This window comes from Giraffa tippelskirchi, chromosome X (genome assembly GCF_054371585.1).
Source record: "Giraffa tippelskirchi isolate mGirTip1 chromosome X, T2T-mGirTip1v1.2.pri, whole genome shotgun sequence".
Taxonomy (NCBI): domain Eukaryota; kingdom Metazoa; phylum Chordata; class Mammalia; order Artiodactyla; family Giraffidae; genus Giraffa; species Giraffa tippelskirchi.
The window spans coordinates 148,568,777-148,594,631 of NC_137289.1; the positions used below are offsets into that span (position 1 = coordinate 148,568,777).

Here is a 25,855-nt window from a genome sequence, read left to right on the forward strand (position 1 = left end):
ATATGCCATCACTTACATGTAGAATCTAAAATATGACACGAGTGAACTTATCTACGAAACAGAGACTCACAGACCAGTGGAGGACAGACCTGTGGTTGTCAAGGGGGCGGGGCGGTGGAGAGGGATGAATTGGGAGTTCGGGGTTAGTGGATGGAAACGCACACATATATATAGGATGGATCAACAAGGTTCTACTGGAGAGCCCAGGGAACTAGGCTCAATCAGTTCAGTTCAGTCGCTCAGTTGTGTCCGACTCTTTGCGACCCCATGAACCGCAGCACGCCAGGCCTCGCTGTCCATCACCAACTCCCGGAGTTCACCCAAACCCATGTCCATTGAGTGGGTGATGCCATCCAACCATCTCATCCTCTGTCGTCCCCTTCTCCTCCCGCCCTCAATCTTTCCCAGCATCGGGGTCTTTTCTAGTGAGTCAGCTCTTCGCATCAGGTGGTCAAAGGATTGGAGTTTCAGCTTCAGCATGAGTCCTCACTCACTCAATATCCTCTGATAAAGCATAATGGAAAAGAATATGAAAAATGTGTGTGTATATACACACACACACACACACACACACACACACATATATGTATGTATAACAGAGTCACTTTGTACAGGAGAAATTAGCACAACATTATAAATCAGCGGTACTTCCATAAAATAAATGGAATGGATGAATTTGAATAAATCCTAGTCGTGGTATTTGGTACACATGTTGAGTGGTTTGTGCGTATACCCTCACGTAGTTAGACCACTGACCCCATGCAGGAGCTGATGTCCTTATGCTTTGCAGATGGATAAACTGAGGGACAGACGCAGTAAGTCTCTTGTCCAGAGTCACACGTCCAGGGAAGCGGGAGAGAGAAAGAGAGAGAGAGAGAGAGAGAGAGAGAGAGAGAGAGAGAGAACACGTTTCCCATGGGATCTGACTTCCAGGCTCAAACTCTTTTTACTGATTGACTGAAATTGAAAAGCCTCCAGGAAGACACCTCTGCAGGTCATTTTCCTGCTGAGTGAGTATTTCATCACTCAGCACATCCTGAGAGATGGCTCCACACTTTTCCTTCCCGAAACAGCTTGAAATTCTTCATTATTTTCTACGTATTTGTATCATGAAGTCAAGGGCAAAACACGATTTCCATTAGAAACCCACTTTTCTATTTTAGGAAGACAGACATAGCAGGGTGGCAAGTTGGTCTTTCATTAGGGCTGATATTTTAAAATTATTTTAATGCACACAGGTGTATGCAGTTTTCAAATAGAAAAGTATTTAATAAGTCAATGTTTCTTTTTTCATTTTGCAGAACAATGGTTCCCTGGTTTGGTGCCAGAATCACAAGCAATGTTCAAAGGTATGTTCCCTACAGCTGTGTCAGTATTTTTTAAACAAAAGTTAATTTTGGAATAAGTGTAGAGTCACAGGAAGTCGCAAAGGTAGTAGAGAGAAATCACATGTACTGTTCACCCTGTTGTCACCAGTGTTTATACCTTATGTATTTGTAGCATAGTGTCACAAGCAGAAAATCATCATTGGTACAGGGGATGTATTAATATAGTTCTGTAAGTTTTTTGTCACATGTATAGATTCCGTTAATGTTGTCACTGCTGCAATCAAGATATATGTATCAGTATTTCTATATATTACCTTATTTCTCTCTCCATTCTAAAGTTATTTTAGTCAAAAATATTTTTAAGGAGAAAACATCTTCTGATTCCACCAGAAGAATTAATGCGTTCGACTTACAGCTAAGTTATTTCGTATGTGTTTCCTTTGTGTGCAGGAACTGCTTATTAAGTAATTCGATTCTTTAAGTAAGCAGTCTCTTTTCTATTTCTGAGTATTTCTTGTTGCACACCCATGTTCTAAATTTCACATTATTCTCATTCATATGTTTGATAGCATAAATTTGTCAGTCCCGAAACATCATAAGCTATAAGAATCTGTATGTGTGTATATATGTAATATACATGTAGATATATGCTTCAGCTCTAGTCTGAAAGTTGTCTCTGTATTCATATAGTATAAGTGAATACAGCTGAAACCTGCTATATGTACTGGAGCGCTTTGCGATTGTAGTAGAGTTTGATGAGATTTCTTTCGTGGGTGCTACTATTAGACTGAAAATTGAAGCATTCTTTTATTTTACAGTCAAAATTGTATAATCATGTGAATGTGACATAATTTGGTGAAAGCAAGCTTTGCTTACCTCTGACTCTAGATCCTGGGCAGAAATGGAATGTCTGGTTTACAATCCTTTTCCTTTTTATATAGTATCGTAAACATTGGCTCTGATAAGACATTTTCTGGTATCTGTTATATTAATTGTTCTTCAACTATTGTTTTGAGTAGTTTATGTCATCACTGCAGAAAAAGATTGTGTGTGTGTTTGAATATATGGCTACGTGACTTAATTTCATAAGTAGTATTTTTCTCCAGTTTTGGTGTTTGGGTATTACATGAATGGTGATTTTTGTATCTGTATTATTTATAGTTAGCACCCCTTTTATCCTTACCCCATCAAGAAATTAATTCTTTTTTATACTTTTAAAATTTGAATGGGAGAGGTTCATTTGAACAGCTTTTAATATACCCTAATTAAAGAACATTGCAATTCTGGGGAATACAGATCACTGAACCATATTTCATAATTGAATGATCAAGGCTGACATGAGAGACTGAATTTCACAAGAACAGAGATCAGTTCCTTTTGCCTGAAAGCAAAAATGAATCAATAAGTCATGGCTAACTCTAGCAGAACCTTTGGAATATATTACAAAGCTGACATAAACTTCAGGATTGTCTTTAGTCTAAATCCATGGGGATGAACCTTACATGTTAATCAAAGTTTATCTCCTTTGGATATTATCACCACTGGGTACATTTTCAGATGATTAGTTTGCATTTCTTTTGAGACTTTGAAGCACTGTGTAAGCTTTTCCTCTTGATCTTCTGGTTAATGAAGTGAAGGATAAGTGATGATAACTCCATTTTACACGTGGGGAAATTCAAGCACATACATATTGGATAATGGTCCTGAAATAACTCAGCAAATCAGGTGTGGTGGTTGTTCAGTCACTAAGTCGTGCCTGACTCTTTGTCATCCGATGGACAGTGGCCCGCCAGGATCCTCTGTCCATTGGACTTCCCAGGCAAGCAAATCGATAGAGGCAACTCAAGTTGGGAATGCTGTCTCCATTGTGGTCTTGAATAAAGATCTACAACTTTAAAAACCGTTTTGAACAAATAATGGGACAGAAGAGTAAAAAAAGACCCACCAAGTCAAAAAATTATGCTGATGAGATAACTGAGTGTATGTTAAAAGATAAAGTTTACATAATATTTTATAGAAAGTTGTTGTTTAGCAGCTAAGTCATGTCCAACTCTTTGCAACCCCATGGACTGCAGCACGCCAGGCTTCCCTGTCCTTCACTATCTCCTCAAGTTTGGTCAAACTCAAGTCCATTGAGTCGGTGATGCCATCCAACCATCTCATCCTCTGTCGTCCCCTTCTCCTCCTGCCCCCAATCCTTCCCAGCATCAGGGTCTTTTCTAATGAGTCAGCTCTCCGCATCAGGTGGCCAAAGGATTGGAGCTTCAGCTTCAGCATCAGTCCTTCCATGGAACACCCAGGACTGATCTCCTTTAGGATGGACTAGTTGATCTCCTTGCAGTCCAAGGGACTCTCAAGAGTCTTCTCCAACACCACAGTTCAAAAACATCAATTCTTCAATGCTCAGCCTTCTTTATGGTCCAAGTCTCACATCCGTACATGACTACTGGAAAGACCATAGCTTTGAGTGTACGGACCTTTGTCAGTAAAGTAATGTCTCTGCTTTTTAATATGCTCTCTAGGTTTGTCAGCGTCTTTTAATTTCATAGCTGCAGTCACCATCTGCAGTGATTTTGGAGCTCAAGAAAATAAAGAATGTCACGGTTTCCATTGTTTCCCCATTTATTTGCTATGAACTGATGGGACCGGATTCCATGATCTTCGTTTTTTCAATGTTGAGTTTTAAGCCGGCTTTTTCACTCTCTTTCACTTTCATCGAGGCTCTTTAGTTCCTCTTCGCTTTCTGCCATAAGGGTAGTGTCATCCTGCGTATCTGAGTTTATTGATATTTCTCCCTGAAGTCATGATTCCAACTTGTGCTTCATCCAGCCTGGCATTTCGCTTGATGTACTCTACCTATAAGTTAAATAAGCAGGGTGAAAATATACAGCCTTGCCGTACTCCTTTCCCAATTTGAAACCAGTCCATTGTTCCATCTCTGCTTCTAACTGTTGCCTCTTGACCTGCATACAGATTTTTCAGGAGGCAGGTAATTAATTATTTCCTAATTAATAATAAATAAAGATCATTTATTATTAATTAGGAAAATCTTCCTCCTATAATGAAGTCAGGGTTCATTCACATCTTTCAGCTCCTTTGTGATTTAGAACAGTGACTTACTGTCCAGCAGAGCTTGAGGCCAGTGGTTCCCCAGCTGGAGCAAGTTTGCTCCCTAGGGGATGTTTGGCAATGGCAGGGGACATTTTTGGTGGTCACTACTGGTGGTGGGAAGCTACTGGCATCTAGTGGGTGGAGGTCAGGGTTGCTGAGAAACCACAACACACAGGACTCCCTCATGGTGAGGAGTTTCCTGACTTCAGTCTCAATAGTGCCAAGAGAGGTTCAAAAGCCTTTGTCTGTGCATTTTGCAAGTTATAAAAAGAATTAAGGAGAAGCCAAGAGGAGAAGGGGACGACAGAGGACGAGATGATTGGATGGCATCACCGACTCCATGGACATGAGTTTGAGCAAGCTCGGGGAGATGGTGATGGACAGGGTAGCCTGGCCTGCTGCAGTCCATGGGGTAAAGAGTCGGATGTGACTGAGCAACTGAACACCAATGGAAAGGATTGAGGAACACAGTTCTGTTCTCAGTAGTGTTACTTTATAATTTGAAGGGAAATGAACACATGATTTACTGACCATGTGATATGCGCCTAGCACCTTTTTAGGGGCTCTTTATGATGTTAGGAATTCTGATTCTCATCATATACAGGTTCTGTAGAAGGCCTGATAGTAAATATTTTCATCTTTGTGGTCCTTCAGGTCTCAGTGGCAACTACTGTGGCCATTGTTGCCTGAAATAAAAGTGATAGATAGTAGATAAACAAAGGTAAGTGGCTGTTTTCCAATGAAACGTTATGTGCGGACACTGAAATGAGAACTTCATATAACTGCCATGTCATGAAATTTTATTTTCCCCAGCCACATTTAAAAATGTAAGAACAATTCTGTGCTGGCCAGCTATACAAAAACAGGTGCCGAGCTGGGTTTGCTCACTTGCCATAGTTTGCCAACCTCTCTTGTCTGCCAAGGCATTCCCATGAACAAAAGCAAGCAAAAAAAAAAAAAAACCAGTAAAGTAGTATTTTTCTCTCAATACAAAGGCATATCTTGATGTATTGAAACTAATAAATGGACCATTTTTAATGCCACGTGAGGAACATTGTTGATCAGCTTTTGAGGATTTGTTGACTAAATGAATGGGTAACAATAGGAAGGAAAGGGAAAGTGAAGTTGCTTAGTTGTGTCCATCTGTTTGCGACCCCATGGACTGTAGCCCACCAGGCTCCTCTGTCCATGGCATTTTCCAGGCAAGAATACTGGAGTGGGTTGCCATTTCCTTCTCCAGGGGATCTTCCCGACCCAGGGATCGAACCCGGGTCTCCCGCGTTGCAGGCAGATGCTTTACTGTCTGAGCCACAGGGAAGCCCAAACAATAGGAAGAGAATGTTAAATCGCAATTAATTTTTGAAAGTTCAGTGATTATTCGAGCCAGTAAGAGTTGTGCTTGCGTGCTAAGTCACTAAGTCGTGTCCGACTCTTGAAATCCCATGGACTGGAGCCCACCAGGCTCCTCTGTCCATGGGATTCTCCAGGCAGGTTTACTGGAGTGGGTGGCCACGCCCTTCTCCGGGGAATCTTAACCCATGTCTCTTACATCTCCTGCATTGGCAGGCGGGTCCTTTACCACTAGCGCCACCTGGGAATCCCAGTAAGACTTGTTGTTCAGTCGTTTAGTGTCCAACTCTTTGTGACCCCATGGACTGCAGCACGCCAGGCTTCCCTGTCCTTCACTGTCTCGAGGAGTTTACTCAAATGCATGTCCATTGAGTCAATGATGCCATCCAAGCATCTCATCCTCTGCCATAAGTAAGACTTGTGGAGGATTTCAAAATGGGCAAAATAATAGGTGGCTGGAGGCTCTCCCTCTTGCGTCTTGCGGGTTATCTACATTGTTCATATCTTTCAGCTTTTTTCTTACTCTGAAAATGGTAGGAGGCTGATAATAATGCAGATGACTCTTGTCCATGGAAATGAAAATGGTTGTGTGCAGTGGACTGCAATTGAAGCTTCCCCATCAACAGACCATTTTGCATGTATTTGTAAATCCACTCGAGCGATCCTTTTTGTGTGTCAGTATGTTTGGATTTCTTGGATTTCTCCTTTGAACCAAATGTAAGATATTCCCGGTCCTTGCAGCATTTCGTGAGTTAAATATTTGGCACTTGTTCATTTTATATTTGCGCGAGAGTCGTGCATTTATAAGATGAGTATGCTTTGACTTTATGCTCTGTCACCGTTTTAAACCTTGCACCTCAGAATGGCTCTCTTGGTGCCAACCACCCACCTGGGGCACATGCGTGCTCATCCTTCTCCTTCTGGATGTTGTAACCCTCTCAGTTGACTTTTGTTTCCCATTTGGTTGTGAGGATTTGAGTTGAAAAGCAGTAATTGAGGGCTCAATCTTGGTGTGGTGGCCTGGTGCTTTGATCTCAGTGGGAGTTCGGTTCTTATAAGAGCCATAACTTCAGATTCTTAGTGATTTTCCAGGCTTATTCTGAGCCAAATTTAGAGGTGAGGAAGATTGGTTTTGCTTGTATGAACATCTGGACGGCTTCATTTGGCATCTGTGAAATTTACTGGATAAAGGTCAAACCCCAGAAACATAACTGAATGTGACTGTTGGAGGTTTTTGTTTTGTGTTAGATGCTTTCCATGATTTATGTGGTAATGACTGTAAGTCCATAGAGCCCCAGGAAAATACATCTTAAGGAGGAAAATGAAAACTCAGGCACCCATGGAAATGCGGTATGTCCAAATACCCAAAGAACCAAAGTTGAACAGTTTATCTTTTTCAGTGTTGTAATATGCAACAGTTTGAAATTTCGGTTGTTCCTTATACTTTAAAACACTTAAAACCTATTATAATACTTGATGATATTCATGCAGTTTTCCCTGACGTTGTATAAACATCAACTTCAAGGACAAAGTTGATGTATATTGAGCATCTCTTGTCCAACGTATTGATATCTTTTGGGAGTTTACCGAGTATTTCATAGGTACAGACCCCATTGACATGTCAAGAGAAGTTGTAGGTTTATGCTGCTGGAAGGGTAGAAAGCTTCTCCAATGTTACAGTTAATATTAGTGTTGTTATTAGTGTTATTTTTAATATTTTTAATATTAGTCTTTTATTTTTAATATTAGTGTTATTATTAATATAATATTAGTGTTATTATTTTCATAAGTAATGGTCATGGCGTTGTTCTTCAGTCGCTAAGTCGCGTCTGACCCTTTGCAACCCCATGGACGCGCTAGGCTTCCCTGTCCTTTCCGGTCTCCCTGAGTTTGCTTAAACTCATCACTGAGTCAGTGATGCCATCCAACCATCCTGTCGTCTGCCACCCCCTTGATTAGGACATCATTCTTAAGTAAATGGGATGTGATAATTTAGGAAGAGAAATATTCTATTTCTTCAAACCAGTGGTGGAATTAAAATGTGTATGGGATGCACAGGAAAAGAAATCGTGAGATGTGTTAAAGTTTGGCTAGCGTTCGTTTGACAAATCGGTCTGTAATGCAATATTGTGCCAGCGTAATGAATAAAAGCTGTTGAGTGCACATTTGTCAGACTGTCCTATAACATCGTGCCAGCAAATGGCATCATCTCAAGTACCCCAAAGACCGCTGCTGCTGCTGCTGCTGCTAAGTCACCTCAGTCGTGTCCGACTCTGTGCGACCCCATAGACGGCAGCCCACCAGGCTCCGCCGTCCCTGGGATTCTCCAGGCAAGAACACTGGAGTGGGTTGCCATTTCCTTCTCCAGTGCATGAAAGGGAAAAGTGAAAGTGAAGTTGCTCAGTCGTGTCTGACTCTTCGCGACCCCACGGACTGCAGCCCACCAGGCTCCTCCGTCCATGGGATTTTCCAGGCAAGAGTACTGGAGTGGGGTGCCATTGCCTTCTCCACAAAGACCACTGAGTGCTCACCAAACAATGACGTCTCTCCTCTGGGAGACCTGAGCTCTTCGAGTTCCTGGTCTCCATGCAGTTGCAAATCACACAATCGGCAAGTCTGAGTTAGGGCCCTATGTGCCACTTTATTCTCCAGTATTCCATCCAGTATCCCTGTAGGGAAACACGCAAGTCGGTATGATCTCCGAGGTAAAGGCAGAAGCAGAGAAAAAAGAAAGAACAAAGTGAGAGAATATGGAGCCCATGGAAACAAAAGCAACTTACAGATGGTTGGTTGTTGTTGTTCAGTTGCAAAGTCATGTCCAACTCTTTGCGACCCCATGGACTGCAGCACACCAGGCTTCCCTGTCCTTCACTGTCTCCTGGAATTTGCTCAAACTCATGTCATTGGGTCAGTGATGCCATCCGACCACCTCATCCTCTTTCACCCCCTTCTTCTGCCCTCAATCTTCCCCAGCATCAGGGTCTTTTTCCATGAGTGGTCTCTTTGCATCAGGTTGAGGCAGATGGTGCAGCTAAATAGATACCTAGTTTCAGAACTTCATGTCTGAAGTGGTAAGTGCTGAAGGCTCTTAGCAGGGTCGCTGCCCGGCCTGGCAGGTGGATTGGTGGGTTAATGGTTTTAACAACAGAGATCTGAGGCCCCCTTCCATCTGACGCAGCCTCCTGGAACGCGGGTTCACAGCTCTAATTGGAGCCTCTAGCGTGGAAGGCAGGCTAGAGCAGTGTCACTGATTTGCTTTCCCTCACACCGTCATTCTTATGGTAAGTGTTTTCCGCCCTCACGCTGGGAACTTTTATCAAACATATTAGTGTGCTTTGGGGCATCATTAGCCAGCAGTAGCTGGAACATTCGGAGGTTTTTTTAGCCTAGAAACTAGCCCGTGTGCTGCAGTAACTTGCAACACTTGGGCAGGCTCGTAGCACAATCAATATTTAAGGAAAAGAACAGGTTCTTATTTGGATTCAAGTCCAGCACGTGGCATGCGAATAGCCCAATGTGTTTCTGATTTTTCCGTTATCCGTTTTTACGGCGATGAAAGAATTCCATCTGCCATAAACTTCAAAGCAAAGACACGGGGAAGGGAAAAATCACCTCCGGGTAACTCGTAATCCCCACCCCTTCTGCATCTCTTCCTCAATTTCTCCTCCCATCTCATGGAAGGAGACACAAACGAAATCTCTTATTTGGCCCATGACTGAGAAAGAGTTCCTGGAAGCTGACTTTAGAAAGGGATTGCACACGGAACGTATGAAAAACGTCTCCGTCAACATGCATTACATGGTGATGATGGTCTGCCAGATGTTTTGAAGTTGTAACGTATTCGTCAGAGGCACACACAGAAGCTGGAAGGGCTCCGATGGCTTGAAGATGTTGGGTTTGAGCTGGCGACTGGCAAAAGGCATCAGTGCCAATTGAAGGAGGGGAGAAGTTATGTTTTACAAAGGAGACGGCATTGGGTTTCAATAGCTGGGTAGGGCAGGATTTGTGGGCATTGAATATATCATTGTGCCATATTACCCTGCTTTCTCCCAGGGGTGGTGGTTGTGGCTCATTTGCTAAGTTGTGTCTGACTCTCTGCCACCCCGTGGACCGCTGTCTTCCACTGTCTTCCTGAGTTTGCTCAAACTCATGTCCGTCAAGTCGGTGATGCCATGTAACCCTGACATCTTCTGCCGCCTCCTTCTCCTCCTGCCCTCAATCTTTCCAAAAGCATCTTTCAAAAAGCCTCAGGGTCTTTTCCAGTGAGTCAGCTCTTTGCATCAGGTCGCCAAAGAAGTGGAGCTTCAGCTTCAGCTTCGGTCCTTCCAGTGAATATTCAGGGATGATTTCCTTTAGGATGGACTGGTTGGATCTCCTTGCAGTCCAAGGGACTCTCAAGAGTCTTCTCCAACATCAGTTCAAAAGCATCAATTCTTTAATGCCCAGCCTTATTTATGGTGCAACTCTCACATCCATACATGACTACTGGAAAAACCATAACTTTGACTCTGTGGACCTTTGTTGGCAAAGTGATGTCTCTGACCGTTTACCAATACAAGTTAGTTAGGCTTCTAAACGAATTCCTGTGTATGCTTGGATAGAACATCTTGACCCTCCTTGTCAAGGATTACCTCTAGGATGAGGTCACAGTCATGAACATAGAAAAGCAAATGCTAACTCCCCCGAAGTTGAAGTGAGAGTTTTCACCTCAGTGTAGACTCCTTTGACAATGACCCTCAAAGAACAATGCCAAAGAATGTTCAAGCTACTTTACAGTATATTTGTGCTCATTTCAGATGCTAGCAAGGTAATACTTGCTCAAAATCCTTCAAGCTAGGCTTCAACAGTATGTGGACTGAGAACTTGCAGATGTACAAGCTGGGTTTGGAAAAGGCAGAGAAACCAGAGATGAAATAGCCAACATTCGTTGGATCATGGGGAAAGGAAGAGAATTTCAGAAAAATGTCTATTCTGGGTCATCGACTACACAAGAGCCTTAGACTTTGTGAATCACAACAAACTGTGGAACATTCTTAGAGATGAGAATACCAGACCAGCTTACCTGCCTCCTGAGAAACGTGAATGCAGGTCAAGAAACAACAGTTAGAACCAGACATGGAACAACTGACTAGTTCAAAATTGGGAAATGAGTACATCAAAGCTGTATATTGTCACCCTGCTTATTTAACTTGTATGCAAGAGTACATCATGGCAAATGCTGGGCTGGATGAATCACAAGCTGGAATCAACATTGCTGGGAAAAATATCAGCAACCTCAGGTATGTATTAAACCACTCTAATGGCAGAAAGCAAAGAGGAACTAAAGAGCCTCTTGATGAGGGTGAAAGAGAAGAGGAAAATCTAGCTTGAAACTCAACATTAAGAAAACTAAGATCGTAGCATTTGGTCCTATCACTTCACTGCAAATGGGGAAAAAGTGGAAACAGGGACAGATTTTACTTTTTTGGGCTCCAAAATCACTGGTGACAGTGCCTGTAGCCATGAAATTAAAAGATGCTTCCCCCTTGGAAGAAAAGCTATGATGAACCTAGGCAGCACAGACATTATTTTGCTGACAAAGGTCCATCTAGTCAAAGCTATGGTTTTTCCAGTAGTCATGTGTGGGTGTGAGTTGGACCGTAAAGAAGGCTGAGCACCAAAGAATTGACGCTTTCAAACTGTGGTGCTGGAGAAGACTCTTGAGAGTCTCTTGGACCACAAAGTGAACAAACCTGTCCATCCTGAAGGGAATCATCCCTGAATATTCCATGGAAGGACTGATGCTGAAGCTGAAGCTCCAGTACTTTGGCCGCCTGATGCAAATAGCCAACTCATTGGAAAAGACCCTGATGGTGGGAAAGATTGGAGGCTAAAGGAGAAAGGGGGGTGGTGCAGAGGATGAGATGGTTAGATAGCATCACCAGCATGGACATGAATTTGAACCAACTCTGGGAGTTAGTGGGGGACAGAGGAGCCTGGTATGCTGCATTCCATGGGATTGCAAAGAGTCTGACAGGACTTAGGGACTAACATTTGGGTTAGCCAGAAGGTGGAACTTACCCAACCAGGGGACCAGAGATTGAACCTGTTCCCCTTGCAGGGAAAGCACAGAGTCTTAATCTGGGACCACGAGGGAAGTCCAGCAAAAATTTTTTTTTTTTTTACCTTTTTATTTTGTTTTGGTGTACTGCTACTGCTAAGTCACTTCAGTCATGTCTGACTCTGTGTGACCATGTAGACGGCAGCCCACCAGGCTCCGCTGTTCCTGGGGTTCTCCAGGCAAGAGTACTGCAGTGGGTTGCCATTGCCTTCTCCGTTTTGGTGTACAGCCGATTAATAATCTTGTGATAGTTTCGGGTGAACAGTGAAGGGATTCAGCCATACATATACATGTATCCATTCTTCCCCAAATTCCCCTCCCATCCAGGCTGCCATGTTGAGCAGAGTTCCCTGTGCTGTCCAGGAGTTCCTTGGTGTTATCAGCTTTAAATATAGTGTGTTCATCCCACACGTCTGTACATGTCCATCCCAAACTCCCTAACTCTCTTCCCCCTGACAACCATAAGTTCATTCTCTAAGTCTGTGAGTCTCTTTCTGTTTTGTAAGTAGGTTCATTTCTATAATTTCTTCATAGATTCTACATATAAGGGATGTCATAGCATACAGGGAAATGTTTTTAATGACTGGTTGCGGGAGAGGGATTTGCAGGTGTGTGATCAGCTTATGGACATTATTCTGCTTGGTTGGTGGTGAGGTAACCAAGTGGTATTTTGGGAATCAACCTCATCAGCCTTCTGGTTCTATCTGGTCTGGAATGCTTGTGGCTAACGTGAAGTTGACTTCTTCCTCATGGTGGGGTTTTGGTATCTGCAAAACGGCTCAAAGACACAGCTCAGAATATTATCTGTAGCCCCCGAGGAGGAAACAGCCATCTTGATTTTGTTTAAGGGATAAAATATTATTATTTTGTCTTCCTTGACTGTTTTCCCGTCTTTCTGCGTTTTCTCACTTCTCAGATTAAATTTGCTTTTTGGATCTCAGGGAAAGCCTAGGAGGCTAAAGTTCCCATAGAAACAGGAGGAAGTCAGAGGACATGGGGGACGTCTATCTTGGGAAAGTCCCATAGGGCTCTGCTTGATTCCAGTATGAAGTGTGTATGTGTGTTTGATGGCTAAGCTGGGCACTTGTTCTAAACTCTTTTTCAGCCTCAAATTACTGCAGCCATGGATCGGATGTCCCATTGAGCTTGTACCCTTCTGGTTTCTTCCGTGTTGGAAGAGAATGTACTATTTCCTAAGGAGGATCTTGACCAAGGACTTCCTTCACCTTCTTTGATGTGTGTCTAGGCAGTTAGGGTGACATTCTTATTCAAACAATCATCTTCGTTAGGATATGTAATCTTTGCTGTGGGTATCAGAACTAACAGTACCTCTGCTGCCTTTGAAATGGCAGTGATAATCAACATGCCGCTGCTTTCCTGGTACTTGCCAAGGACTAGAAGCTCAAACCTTTTGTATCCTTGCAGTACAGAAAGTCACCCAGAGCACCAACATTTATATGTGCCTCATGGATAGCTCAGTTGGTAAAGAATCTGCCTGCAATGCAGGAGACCCTGGTTTGATCCCTGGGTTGGGAAGATCCCCTGGAGAAGGGAAAGGCTACCCACTCCAGTCTCTGGCCTGGAGAATTCCGTGGACTATATAGTCCATGGGGTCGCAAAGAGTCGGATGCAAGTGAACGACTTTCACTTTCATGGATATAGAGTTTCCAGATGCTGTACCATCCATGCCTTGATGACAGGACTAAACTACATCCCCTCACTGTCTCAAAATTGTCCTTTAGTGAATGACATTTACTGAACCCCGTGTTGCTGCAATGCAATGCATGCATTATTCTCAGAGACTGTCTCAGATACTCAGTCGTCGGAGAACACTGAGGAACTTGCCAAGGACATCAGTCTGTGATTCCATGCCATCTTTAGGAGAAAACTTGGGAGGGCATTCATCGTATTCTCCTTGGTGTGTGCGTAGTCACTCAGTTGTGTCCGAATCTTTGCGACCCCGTGGACTGTAGCCCGCCAGGCTCCTCTGTCCATGGGGTTCTCCAGGCAAGAATACTGGAGTGGGTTGCCATGCCCTCCTCTAGACATATTTACCTTATTAACAGTAATTATTCTTCCCCTAGAAACTGGTGTATATTTCAGTCCTTGGACACAGTATTTTCCCCTTAGAGTTGGCTGTTGGAAGGCTGAACGATGAATAAAATCGCATACTTTAACAAGATTACTGAAATTTATCCCATGTATTTTGGGAACTAGCTTTATCACTGACTCCAGTTTTTATTGTCCAGTTTTTCTCTGTTTTCTGGCTACATCCGATGGAACTTTGAAAACTCTCTTGAATGCTTTTAAGAGTGAGAAAGGCAGCAGATAAATCTGTAAATCGTAAAATAATAACTCGAGAAATCCCACATTGTGGCTGAAACTTGCCCCGTGCATTGCTTAGTTTCCTGAACCATTCTGTCCACAATTTCATGGTTAACTGACATGAGATAACAAGACATCTATATTCCTACCAGACCCCCTCTGAGCCGGGTGGTGATGACTAGGGCTTCCTTCCCTGCAAAGGAGCGAAGGTGGCTACTTGTTAGCTCGGCAATGGCTGTAACTGGGCCAGAGAAAGGGGAGAATTCAGTTTGTGAAACCACGGGGGTGCGGTACGGACATGTTCTGGGGTGGGTGTGGGGGGATGAAGTAAGTGGAACAAAGGTGAAAAGCTTTTGTTTGCGAGCGCCTTTTGGAGCCAAAGGGGTCTGGCCCTGTCTTCACAGCTTTCAAGTCATAAATAGCAGAGGTCAAAGAATAGTCTTTAAAAACCGCACAATAAAGAAAGGACTTCTCTCAACTGCGTCCTTTCAGAACAGAGCGACCAGCGTGGGTGAGTTCATTTTCCATTGGTACGAGGGACACAGTGGCTTAAAGTGTGCACTTTGTAAGGCTGGCCTGCTTTCTCTTTCCCCTCCTTCCTTTCTTTGTTTATTTTTTTTCTCTCTCTTTCTCTTCCTTTCTTTTTTCTTTCCTTCCTTCCTTCTTTCTATTATAGCCCCAAATGTCTGTTGACTTCAAAGACAGACCTTCCCAATCTGCCTTAGGTTATGGGAAGTCCCTCTTGAAAATGTTCGGCATAGAGGCACAGGTGTGGATGAACTGGGTTAATCGCCTTCTTTAGCTAAATGGAAAACCCTGCTCAAGGGACAAGTGCCGCAACCCGACGCGCTTTTCGTCACACCAGTGGCTCCGTTCCTGTTAATGCCTCTTCATGTTGGAAGACAGCTTGTGGGTAAGGCCGAGCTGAGAAGGAGAAGTGGGATCATAAGCCACTGCCTTATTAAACCATGTGCATTTGAAGTCACTGCAAGCGACTGACTCTTTGTCAGATTCCACGGTGGGAATGCTGTTTACGATGCGAGCCGTGGAGGCTCCCAGGCCTCGCACTGTGCAGGCAAAGGTCACTTTGAGGGTTCGGCTGCCTGCAGATGGGGCCGGTGCAGCCTTTCCCAGACTCTTCTGCTGCCTTGATGGCAGCATCGTGGCGACGGGCTGGGGGAGCTGAGCTGCTCTTCCTCAGGATGGGACCGGACGGGCATGGCACCTCTTCTGGCCTCCTGCTAAAGACAGTGGGACTCTGGAGGGCCATTCGCCCCCCATCCCCACCCCACCCTGGTTCTCACAGATGAAAGTTTGAACTTGGGCGGTTGCAGATGAATGAGCCGCCTTTCCCAGGAGAAAGTGCACAATGGACCTGGGACTATTAAGCTGTGAAGATTCATGCTCTGGCGTTTGGGGAGTGTGTGTTCAGCATCTTTTCCTTGGGGGAGGGAGGGAGGAGGGGGCCGTGTGCATTTTGGCTTTTTATACATTTCACTGTATGCACATTTTCCCTTTTTGTATGAGGAAATAATGCCTGCACTGAGGCTCACCCTCCCCTCCTCCTAAATCCTTCCACAAAAAAAAAGATACTTATTAAGGCTGCCATTCTGAAGAACTAAATGCTTCTTTAACTTTGCTTTATCTGCTTCAATGAGCACAGTGTACGGAGCCCGGGAAATGCACGTTACGGCCGCGAGCCGCCCTCCCTATTCTCTCGGGCTCTTTGGGCACAGAAGTAATCCCTTCCTAGAAGCCTTTGAGAAAGCCACTCAGCTATGCAGGCTAATCAACTGTAAATCTTGGCCATCCCCAAACTACTGCATGAAGCTGCATCGAAAAGTGTCCCAATCACCAGGAAAGCCTGTTGCTTTAAAGACAGACACTAATTTCAAGACCCCAGGGCAGGTTTGCTGCCAACATATATTGATTTGCTGTATTTTAAAGGTCTGGGATGCAGCTTCCTCCTGCACCCATCCTCCGCTTTTGTACTTGGCGCCCCACGTATGTTTATTTCGTCTCTTTGTCACTTGGAGACAAAAAGACAATGAAACTCCTTACAACTTTTGTTTTCCAACTGGTAATGGAGAATATTATTAGGAGACGTGAACTCTGGTGGAATGTTGAATTATGCACACTCGGAGGTTCTTCTCTTTGACTTCTAAATCATTTTCTGCTCACTCCTGGGACAGAGTTTAGGAGGAAAAAAAAAATAACCTAGGTTGGCTGAGTGCCGTCTCCAGGCCTCTGTGAGCCACTGTGCAGAAATCTTGCACGTTATCACATTAGCTGCCATCCTGCTGAGAGGTTGTGTCTTGCTCAGGAGGAAGTCAAAGCGAGGTGGCCTGCATTCTTGCACTTGCAACAGCACATCAACAATGCCTTTATAGTAGTATAAATCAAGCCTTAAGATCCTTAATGTATGGAGTTGAAGGCTCTATCTGAATCACTAGCATCTAATGGAAATGGGACAATGGTACTTGCCCTCTGATATTTGGAAGGCAGAACGAGAACTTCATTTTTGGTCAATGACATGTTCTTTCCTTACCTGCCTCACTCTTTCTGATATTGCTCCATCCATATGTGCACAGACCACTGCCATATTGTTACTGAGTCCAAATTTGCTCTGCTCAACGCATGACAGGCCAGTAAGTTGGGAAACGAGGTGATACGGCAAGGATTGATGGCTTTATTCGGAGAGCCAGCAGACCGAGAAGATGGCAGGCTAATGTCTCAAAATAACTGTCTTATTGGAGTCTGGATGCCAGGTTCTTTTATAGAACACACAGAGATATGAGATTAGGAAGTAAAGTAAAAAAAAACATTGATCTTGCAAATATCTCCTGGAGTGGCCAGCCCTGGGGAGCGTTGGGAAGAGGAATGTGTTAACATTCAGGCAGAGGGCAGGGTTCCCCGAGGCAGGCCATTATGTACAGACGTACCCTTTTAGTAAAAGCACCAGGAAGCAAAGGTTAAGGTAAACAGGTTCTTCCCTGAAACAGTATTTCTATCCTGAGGTGTGGATTCAACTCCATATTGATCATTTCTGATGTGTGGTCTTTTAAAAGCCCTTTAAGTTGCTGTGCCCTGAGTGAGACACATTTCTTCTGCCCTGTGTGTGAGAGGCTGTGAATGGCTTGTGGAAAGTGGTCTTTGGGCTCCGGGCCTGAGGGTGTGATTTGTAAACTCTGACCTGGCCCAAGTTGCTTATTTGCCTTCCCCAAACCAATCCCTCTCCCTGGAATCTCCATGTTAATGAAAAACACGAGTATTCATTCAGTCAATCAGCCTAAAAACTCAAAACCCTCTTTAGAGCCACCCTCTCCTTTACCTTTATACTCATCCTGCAAAGCTCTTGAGATTTCATGTCGCGAGCTAATTTGCCATCCTCTCTATTATTCACATATGTGTTGTCTCTGAAATATACTAGTCTCATGACCTCCACTTTCTCCCTATTTCTACTTTTTGTGGATCCCAACTTCTTAGGGCAGTGCTTCTCAAACATCAGGCTGCTTAAGTGTCTCCTGAGGAGCTTGCTCGGATACGGTTTTCTGGGTCCCACCTCCAAAGATACTGATTCAGTAGGTCTGCGTGGTGGGGTTTGAGATGCTGTATTTCTAAGAGATTTCAGTGGATCCGGGTGTTGCCAGTCGAGGGTAGCTTCAAGTTTTTCACCATTAAGTTTGGTGATGCCTGTAGGTATTCTCATAAATGCCTGTGTGTGCGTGCTCAGTCATATCTGACTCTTTGCAACCCCATGGACTGTAGCCCACAAGGCTCCTCTGTCCATTGAATTTTCCAGGCCAGAATACTGGAGTGGGTTGCCATTTCTTACTCCAGCAGTTCTTCCTGACCCTGGGATCAAATCCGTGTCTCCTGCATTGGCAGGCAGTTTCTTTACCACTGGACCATCTGAGAAATCATCTTGGTAGATAGTCTTTATCAAGTATTCCTAATTTACTGAAAGTCTTTATGAGTGTCAGATTTTATTAAATGATTTCTCTGCATTTATTAATGTAATTGTGTTTTTCATTTTTAGGCTGTTGATATGGATTAACCTCTTTCTGACTTTTTGCAACCCCATGGACTACACAGTCCATGGAATTCTCCAGGCCAGAATACTGGAATTGGGTAGACTTTTTCTTCTCCAGGGGATCTTCCCGACCCAGGAATTGAACCGGGATCTTCTGCATTGCACGCAGATTCTTTACCAACTGAGCTATCAGGGAAGCTTGATGAATTATATTAACTGATTTTTTTGAGTGTTGAACCATCATGACATTCAATGCTGGGATAAATCCCAGTTGCTCAATTGTGAATTCTTTTCATACATTTTTTGATTTGGTTTGCTAATATTTTCTTGAGGATTTTTGTGTGTCTGTTCATGAGAGATATTTTCTACAGCCTTCTTGTGTTGTCTTTATCTGCTTTGGGTATTAGGGTAATGCTGGCCTCATAGAATAAGTGAGGAAGTATTCCCCCTGCTGTTATCCTCTGAAACACACTGTAGAGAATTAGTATGTTTAGCCGCTCGGTCATGTCTTACAATTTGCAACCCCATAGACTGTATCCCGCCAGGCTCCTCTGTCCGTGGGATTCTCCAGGCAAGAATACTGGCGTGGGTTGCCATTTCCTTCTCCAAGAGAATTAGTATAATTCCTTCCTTAAATGTTTGGTAGAATTTACCAGCGAACCCATATGGGCTTGCTGCTTTATATTAATTATTGACTCAATGTCTTCACGTAGGTACAGTTGTATTCAGATCATCTCTTCTTGTGTGCGTTTTGGCAGATGGTACCTTTTAAGGAGTTCGTGGATTTCATCTAGGTCATTGAATTGGGGGGCATAGAGTTGTTCATAATATTCCTTTATTAAACTCTAAATTTCCATGTGATCCATAGTGATGTCCCCACTTTCATTGCTAATAGAAGTAATTTGTGTCCTCTCTTTCTTTGTTAGCCTGACTAGAGTCTAAATGATACTATAGCTCTTCTTTGAAGAAATAGCTTTTGGTTTTGTTGATTTTCTTCATTGACTTCCTATTTTAATTTCTTTTATTTCTATTCTAATTCTTATCACTTCTTTTCCTCTCCTCACTTTGGATTTAATTTATTCCTTCTGGTTTTCTGCATTGGAAACTTGGATTTTTGATTTTAGATCTTTCTATTTTTCTTATATAAGAATAACTGCTGTATGTTTTTCTTTAAGCACTGTTTCCACTATATGCCACAGATTGTGAAAAGTTGTGTTTTTACTTTCATTTAGTTTGAAATAATTTTGAGTTCCTTTTGAGACTTCTTTGACCCATGTGTTATTTAGAAGTGTGTTTTTCACTCTCCATATGTTTGTGGGTTTTCCAGTGATCTTTCTGTTACTAATTTCTAGTTTTCATCCCATTGTAATCTGGGAGCAGACATTATAGGATATCTCTTCTTTTAAATTTGCTATGGTGTGTTTTGTGGCCCAGAATGTGGCCTCTCTTGATGAAGATTCCATGTGAGCTTGAGAAAAATGTGTATTCTGCTGTTGCTGAATGATGTAGTCTATATATAATATCAATTGTCTACATCTGACATCAGTTATATACAGTTGGGACTTCCCTGGTGGTTCAGACAGTAAAAGAATCTGCCTGCTGTGTGGGGGACCTGGGTTCGATCTCTGGGTTGGGAAAATCCCCTGGAGGAGGGCAGGAGGGCATGGCAACCTACTCCAGTATTCTTGCCTGGAGAATCCCTATGGACAGAGGAGCCCGGTGGGCTGCAGTCCACAGGGTTGCAAAGAGTCGGACATGACTGAGTGACTTGGCATGTATGCAATTCAGTTCAGTTTTGTCTTCACTGATTTTCTGCCTGCTGGATCTGTCTGTTGCTGAGAGGTGGGTGTTGAAGTCTCCAGCTATGATAGTGAAGGCATCTGTTAATATTTCTCCTTGTGGTTCTATTTGGTTTTGTCTTTCGGGGTTTGTTAAGAACCGTTACATCTTCTTGGAGAATTGACCACTTTATCATTATGTGATGCTCTTTTTTTTTTTTAAATCTTTGATAACTTCATTTATTTTGAAATCTGCTCTGAAATTAATATAGCTACTCATGGTTTGTTATAATTAGTGTTAGCATCCTTTTAATGTATATGTGTCTTTACGTTTAAGGCAGACTTCTTACAGGTAGCGTATAGCTGGGTCTGGTTTCTTTGATTCACTCTGACAATCAGCGTCTTTTGATTGGTGCCTTTAGACATTATAGTGATTACTGATTTAGCTGGGTTAATATCTATCATATTTGATACTGTTTTGTCTGTTGCTGTTCATCTTTGTTCCTATTTCTAATGTTTTTTTTTAAATTGAAGTCTAGTTGATTGGTAACGATTCATGTGTACAGCAAAGTCATTCAGTTTGCATATGTACATAGATAGGTATATAGATACTCTCTTTCATATTTTTCTGTTGTACATTATAAGATATTGAATAGAGGTCTCTGTGCTATACAGTCGGTCCTTGTTGTTCACCTATTTTACATATACTAGCGTGTAGTTAATCTCAGGCTCTAAGCTTATCCCTCCCACCTCTTTCCCCTTTGGTAACCATGTTTGTTTTCCATGTTTGTGAGTTTATTTCTCTCTAGCAAATAAATTCATTTGAATTATTTTTTAATTTCCACATATAAGTGGTATCTTGAGATTTGTCTACTCTGTCTTCACTTAGTACGATAACCTCTAGGTCCATCCATGTTGTTCCAAATGGCATTATTTCACTACTTTTCATGTCTGAGTAATATCCCATTGTGTATATATACCACACCTTCTTCATGACATTCATCTGTCGATGGACATTTAGGTTGCTTCCACGGCTCGGCTGTTGTAAATACTGCTGCAGTGAACATTGGAGTGCACACATCTTTTTGAATTACGTTTTTCTCCAGATGTCTGCCCATGAGTGGGATCGTCTGATCATGTTTACTCTATTTTTAGCTCTTTAAGGAACCTCCATACTGTTCTCCATAGTTGCTGAAACATTTACATTGCCACTAACAGTTGAGAGTTCTCTCCTCCAGCATCTTCTCTAGCATTTTTTTATAGACCTTTGGATGATGGCCATTCTGACTGGTGTGAGGTGATATACCTCATTGTAGATTTGATTTGCGTTTCCCTAATGATTAGCCACGTTGGGCATCTTTTTATGTGTTTTTTGGCCACCTATATGCAGCACACCAGGCTCCTTGGTCTTCCACTAACTCCTAGAGTTTGCTCAGATGCATGTCATTGAGTCAGTGATGCTGTCTAACCATCTTATACTCAGGTAAGCTGTGATAGTACCCTGGCCAGTTAGGGTCTTATGAGCTGATTTCCCTGACGCTGCCCCTTCCAGAAAGAAGGGAACGCCTCGGCTTATTTCAGAAGGGTTCCTTTTGGAGTCTCATTTCAAAAGACCCTGATGCTGGGAAAGATTGAGGGCAGGAGGAGAAGGAGACGACAGAGGATGAGATGGTTGGATGGCATCACCGACTCAATGGACGTGGGTTTGGGTAGACTCCAGCAGTTGGTGATGGACAGGGAGGCCTGGCGTGCTGCGGTTCATGGGGTCGCAAAGAGTCGGACACGACTGAGCGACTGAACTGAACTGAACTGGATTGTAACACTCAGACTTGTCCCCCAGAGCCCCAGCAGTTGGTCAGTTAAATTTCAGGTTCCCTACCCCAGCCCTGGTCACCATGGTGGTTTCTGGGAAGCTGTGACTACCTGTATTTGCCTGTCTCTCCAGTCTTGGGAGCCCTGATCTGGTCTTTGTCCTCCCTCGTCTTATGGATCCAAGGGCAGTGGTTGATTTTTCAGTCTGTTCAGCTTTTCGTTTGCTGTTAAAATTGAATGGCCGCTTCCAGGTCCGCAACCTGTGGGCCTGGAAACTGGACGTCCCCCTGTACGTTTTTGCCTTGCAATTCTTCTTTTCTTCCAACGGCCACATTAATTCCTTTCTTCTGGGCAGCCTTTCCTGACCTCTGCATTTCTCCAGTCCCAGGACTGAGCACTCAGCCTGTCCTGTGCACTAACAGGATGGTATGTTTCCACTTTCATTTTCTTGGAGCTTTTTTTTTTTCTTCTTCTATGTGTTTGCATATGGAACCCAAGATTCTTGAGGCATGGAATCTCATTACCCTCACCCCCTTTATTATAGTTTTGTTTATACCTCTTCACTCCCTTTCCATTGTTCCAACTTGAACTGTGTTATATTTGTGTGCCTGGCCTAGTGCTTATGGAGGGTCAGGCGGGATGAGGAGAAGGATTGGGTATAAATTTCGTCATCTGATCAGAATTCTTCAGTTCTGTGCTCTCAGAAGTAGCTTCTGATCAGTAGAATTCTTTCACGTCCTTCACGTACGTTGCTGATAAGTTGACATTTTTATTACTTCTAGATTGCTCCCGAAACGTGTTGATAGCGACTTTGGCTAGATCTTCAGTCCTGACGTTCAGATCTTCTGTTTGGTTAAGATTTACAGCCTGCAGACGTCTTCACTGAAATTAACACCATTTGCTTTTCAAAGCGTCTTTCTGAACAGAGAAGGGAAAGGACTGAGTTTCTTTGACTGTTGTGTAAGGTACGGTGTGGGGAGTAGCCCCCTCGGTGTGTTGAGGCGAATGTGTAAGATGTAGGCACAGGGGCTCACATCTGTGTCCTTGGTAACTTGAAGGAGAGAGGACAGGTGAGCCTGGGCAATGAGAACCTGACTGCGAATGCGTTGAAAATGTGCAAAGGAGGGGATTTGATTCTCTTTATGGGGCCCTCTCGTTTTGCAGTTTGGTGGTAAGGAAAACAATAAAGGCGGGAATCGGGGTTTTGAGAAACAGGACAATCTCTTAAAAATGATAGATTTAGCTATACTCTCTTGAATGTATATGAGTAAATATTCCTCCTTGCATTCTATTTAGTTTGTTTGGATACTGATCTTTGCCTGCTATATAGTTGCTAGGGGCCTAGACTGGCATAGAAGGAAAACATTTCCTCTGCCCTCTTAGGTTCCCCAGATTGATGTTGGGTTGGTGTTGGCTAAACTTGGCATGTATGCTAGTTTTGAGGTGCGGGGTAAAGAAAAATGGCAGAATCTCGGGACGGTTCTTAAAACCCCCGGGCAGTATTTAATATGCACTGTATGCATCATGGGGCTTCCCAGGTGGCTCAGCAGTTGAGAATGTGCCTGCCAGTGCTGGAGACGCAGATTTGGTCCTTGGGTAGGAAAGATCCCCTGGAGGAGCAAATGGCAACCCGCTCCAGGATTCTTGCCTGGGAAATCCCATGGACAGAGGAGCCTGGCGGGCTACCGTCCATGGGATTGCAAAGAGTCGGACATGCCTGTGCCACTGAGAGGCCAGGCAAGCCACATGTATCTATTTGACCTTGACAACTGTTGTTGCTATTTTTACAGACCGCAAATTACTGGAGTTACATCACCCATGGAGTGCCGTGAGCCTGTGTGTTAAGACCCTGTTTGGGGGGCCTGCTTACCTAGATGGGATTCCTCAAGCTTCAGTTTGCATCACCTGGAAGTCTTGTTCCAATGTAGATTCTGGTTCAGCAGGTCCGGCTGAGACTCAAGTCTCTGTATTTCCAGCAGGTTCTCAGGTGATGCTGAGGCTGTTGGTCCGTGGACCACAGCTCGAGTCACAGGGTGTAGCCAATTAGCTGTAAACATCACAGCCTTTGGTGTGCATAGCACTGTATCTAGAATATCACCGCCCATTAGTAGCAAAGGTTGTGACACATAGTTGAGTGAACTTTCCTTTTTACTATATATCCCTGGTTTATCTTTTTTATTTTTATTTTTTTTGCTCCTAATGGAAATGATTCCGTTTCCTATGCCATGAATGGACTGTATTTCTCCGCAAACTAAAAGTAAACCAGACACGATGAGTTCCAGGAACTTCTACTGTCATTAAAGAAGGAGATACTTGCCTAAAATAGGAATTTTAAAAATGTTTTTCTTATGGTCAGCTGCTCGCTCATCAAGCCAAAAAACTTGTTTGATGTGGTCACAAGACAAATGGGTCACGTTCCACCCTCAGGACACGGGCACTGGGCAGCAGTGCTTGCGCTCAGTCGTGTCTGACCCTTGGGACCCCGTGGACTGTAGCCCGCCAGGCTCCTCTGTCCATGGGATTCTCCAGGCAAGGATCCTGGAGTGGGTTGCCATGCCCTTCTCCAGGGGATCTTCCCGACCCAGGGATCGAACCCTAGGTCTCCTGCATTGCAGGCATGTTCTTTACCATGGAGCCACCAGGAAAGCCCTCCCGGCAGGAGACAGGGAGGCACTTTCAGCAGCATATCTGCAGCAGGGAGCGTCAGCTAGCACTCTCTCCTCAGCACCTGCTGTGCAGTTCACCCCCTGGAGAGATGGGTGTCCCAGGACATGCTTTCGGGGCTGTTTGTTTCCTGCGAGTGGAGTGTGCTGTGAGAGGCAGCTGAGAGGTTTCTCTGCTGTCATCTCCCATCTCGATGCCAAGGGGACCATAAGTGCCGTGTGTGTGTGTGTGTTTGTGTGTGTGTGAGAGCCTGTGTCTGTGTGTCTGTGTATGTAAGCTTGTGTCTGTGTGTGTGTGTGAGTGTGAGACTGTGTGTGTGTATAAGTGTGAGCCTGTGTCTGTCTGGGTGTGTAAGTGTGAATCTGTGTGTAAGTGTGAGTCTGTGTCTGCATGTATGTGTATGTGAACCCGTGTCTGTATGTGTGTGTAAGTGTGAGGCTGTGTGTGTGTGAGTCTGTGTCTGTGTGTGTGTGTAGGTACTAGCCCATGTCTGCATGTGTGTGTGTGAGCCTGTGTCTGTATGTGAGCCTGTGTCTATATGTGTGTGTAAGCGTGAATCTGTGTTATGTGTGTGAGCCTGTACGTGTGTGTGTTTGAGTCTGTGTGTGTATGTGTAAATGTGAGCCTGTGTTTGTGTGTGTGAGCCTATACGTGTGTGTGTGAGCCTGTGTCTGTGTGTGAGCCTGTGTCTGTGTGTGAGCCTGTGGCTGTGTAAGTGTGAGCCTGTGTCTGTGTGTGTGTGCACGTGTAAGTGTGAGCCTGTGTCTGTGTGTGTGAGCCTGTATGTGTGCCTGTGAGCCTGTGTCTGTGTGTGAGCCTATATGTGTGTGTGTGAGCCTGTGTATGTGTAAGTGTGAAGCTGTGTCTATGTGTGTGAGCCTGTGTTTGTGTGTGTGTGAGTGTGAGCCTGTGTCTGTAAATGTGTGTGTGTAAGTGAGCCTGTGTCTCTGTGTGTGTATGTCTAAGTGTGAGCCTGTGTTTGTGTGTGTAATTGTGAGCCTGTGTGTGTGTGTGTGTGTGTGTGAGCCTGTGTCTGTGTGTGTGTGTAATTGTGAGCCTGTGTCTGTGAACCTGTGTGTGTGTGTGTATGTGTGTGAATCTGTGTGTCTGTGTGAACCTCTGTGTGCGTGTGTGTGTGTGTGTGAGCCTGTGTCTGTGTGTGTGTGATTGTGAGCCTGTGTCTGTGTGTCTGTGTGAACCTGCGTGTGTTTAAGTGTGAACCTGTGTCTGTGTCTGTGTGTGTGTGTCTGTGTGAGACTGTGTCTGTGTGTGTGTGTATAATTGTGAGCCTGTGTGTGTGTGTGTGTGTAAGTGTGAAGCTGTGTGTGTGTGTGTGCGCACGCACAACCCGCCT

At 43.9% G+C, this 25,855-nt stretch overlaps 1 protein-coding gene across 1 annotated transcript in view; it reads left to right on the top strand.

Annotated features, from left to right (window-relative positions):
• The window catches only part of LOC145536926 (anosmin-1-like), a 196,064-nt gene that overhangs the window by 37,967 nt on the left and 132,242 nt on the right, over nucleotides 1-25,855 (top strand). The window contains exon 2 of the mRNA XM_081567231.1: nucleotides 1,302-1,349. Within this exon, the coding sequence (XP_081423357.1) occupies nucleotides 1,302-1,349 (48 nt within the window). The remainder of the gene's footprint in view (nucleotides 1-1,301; nucleotides 1,350-25,855) is intronic.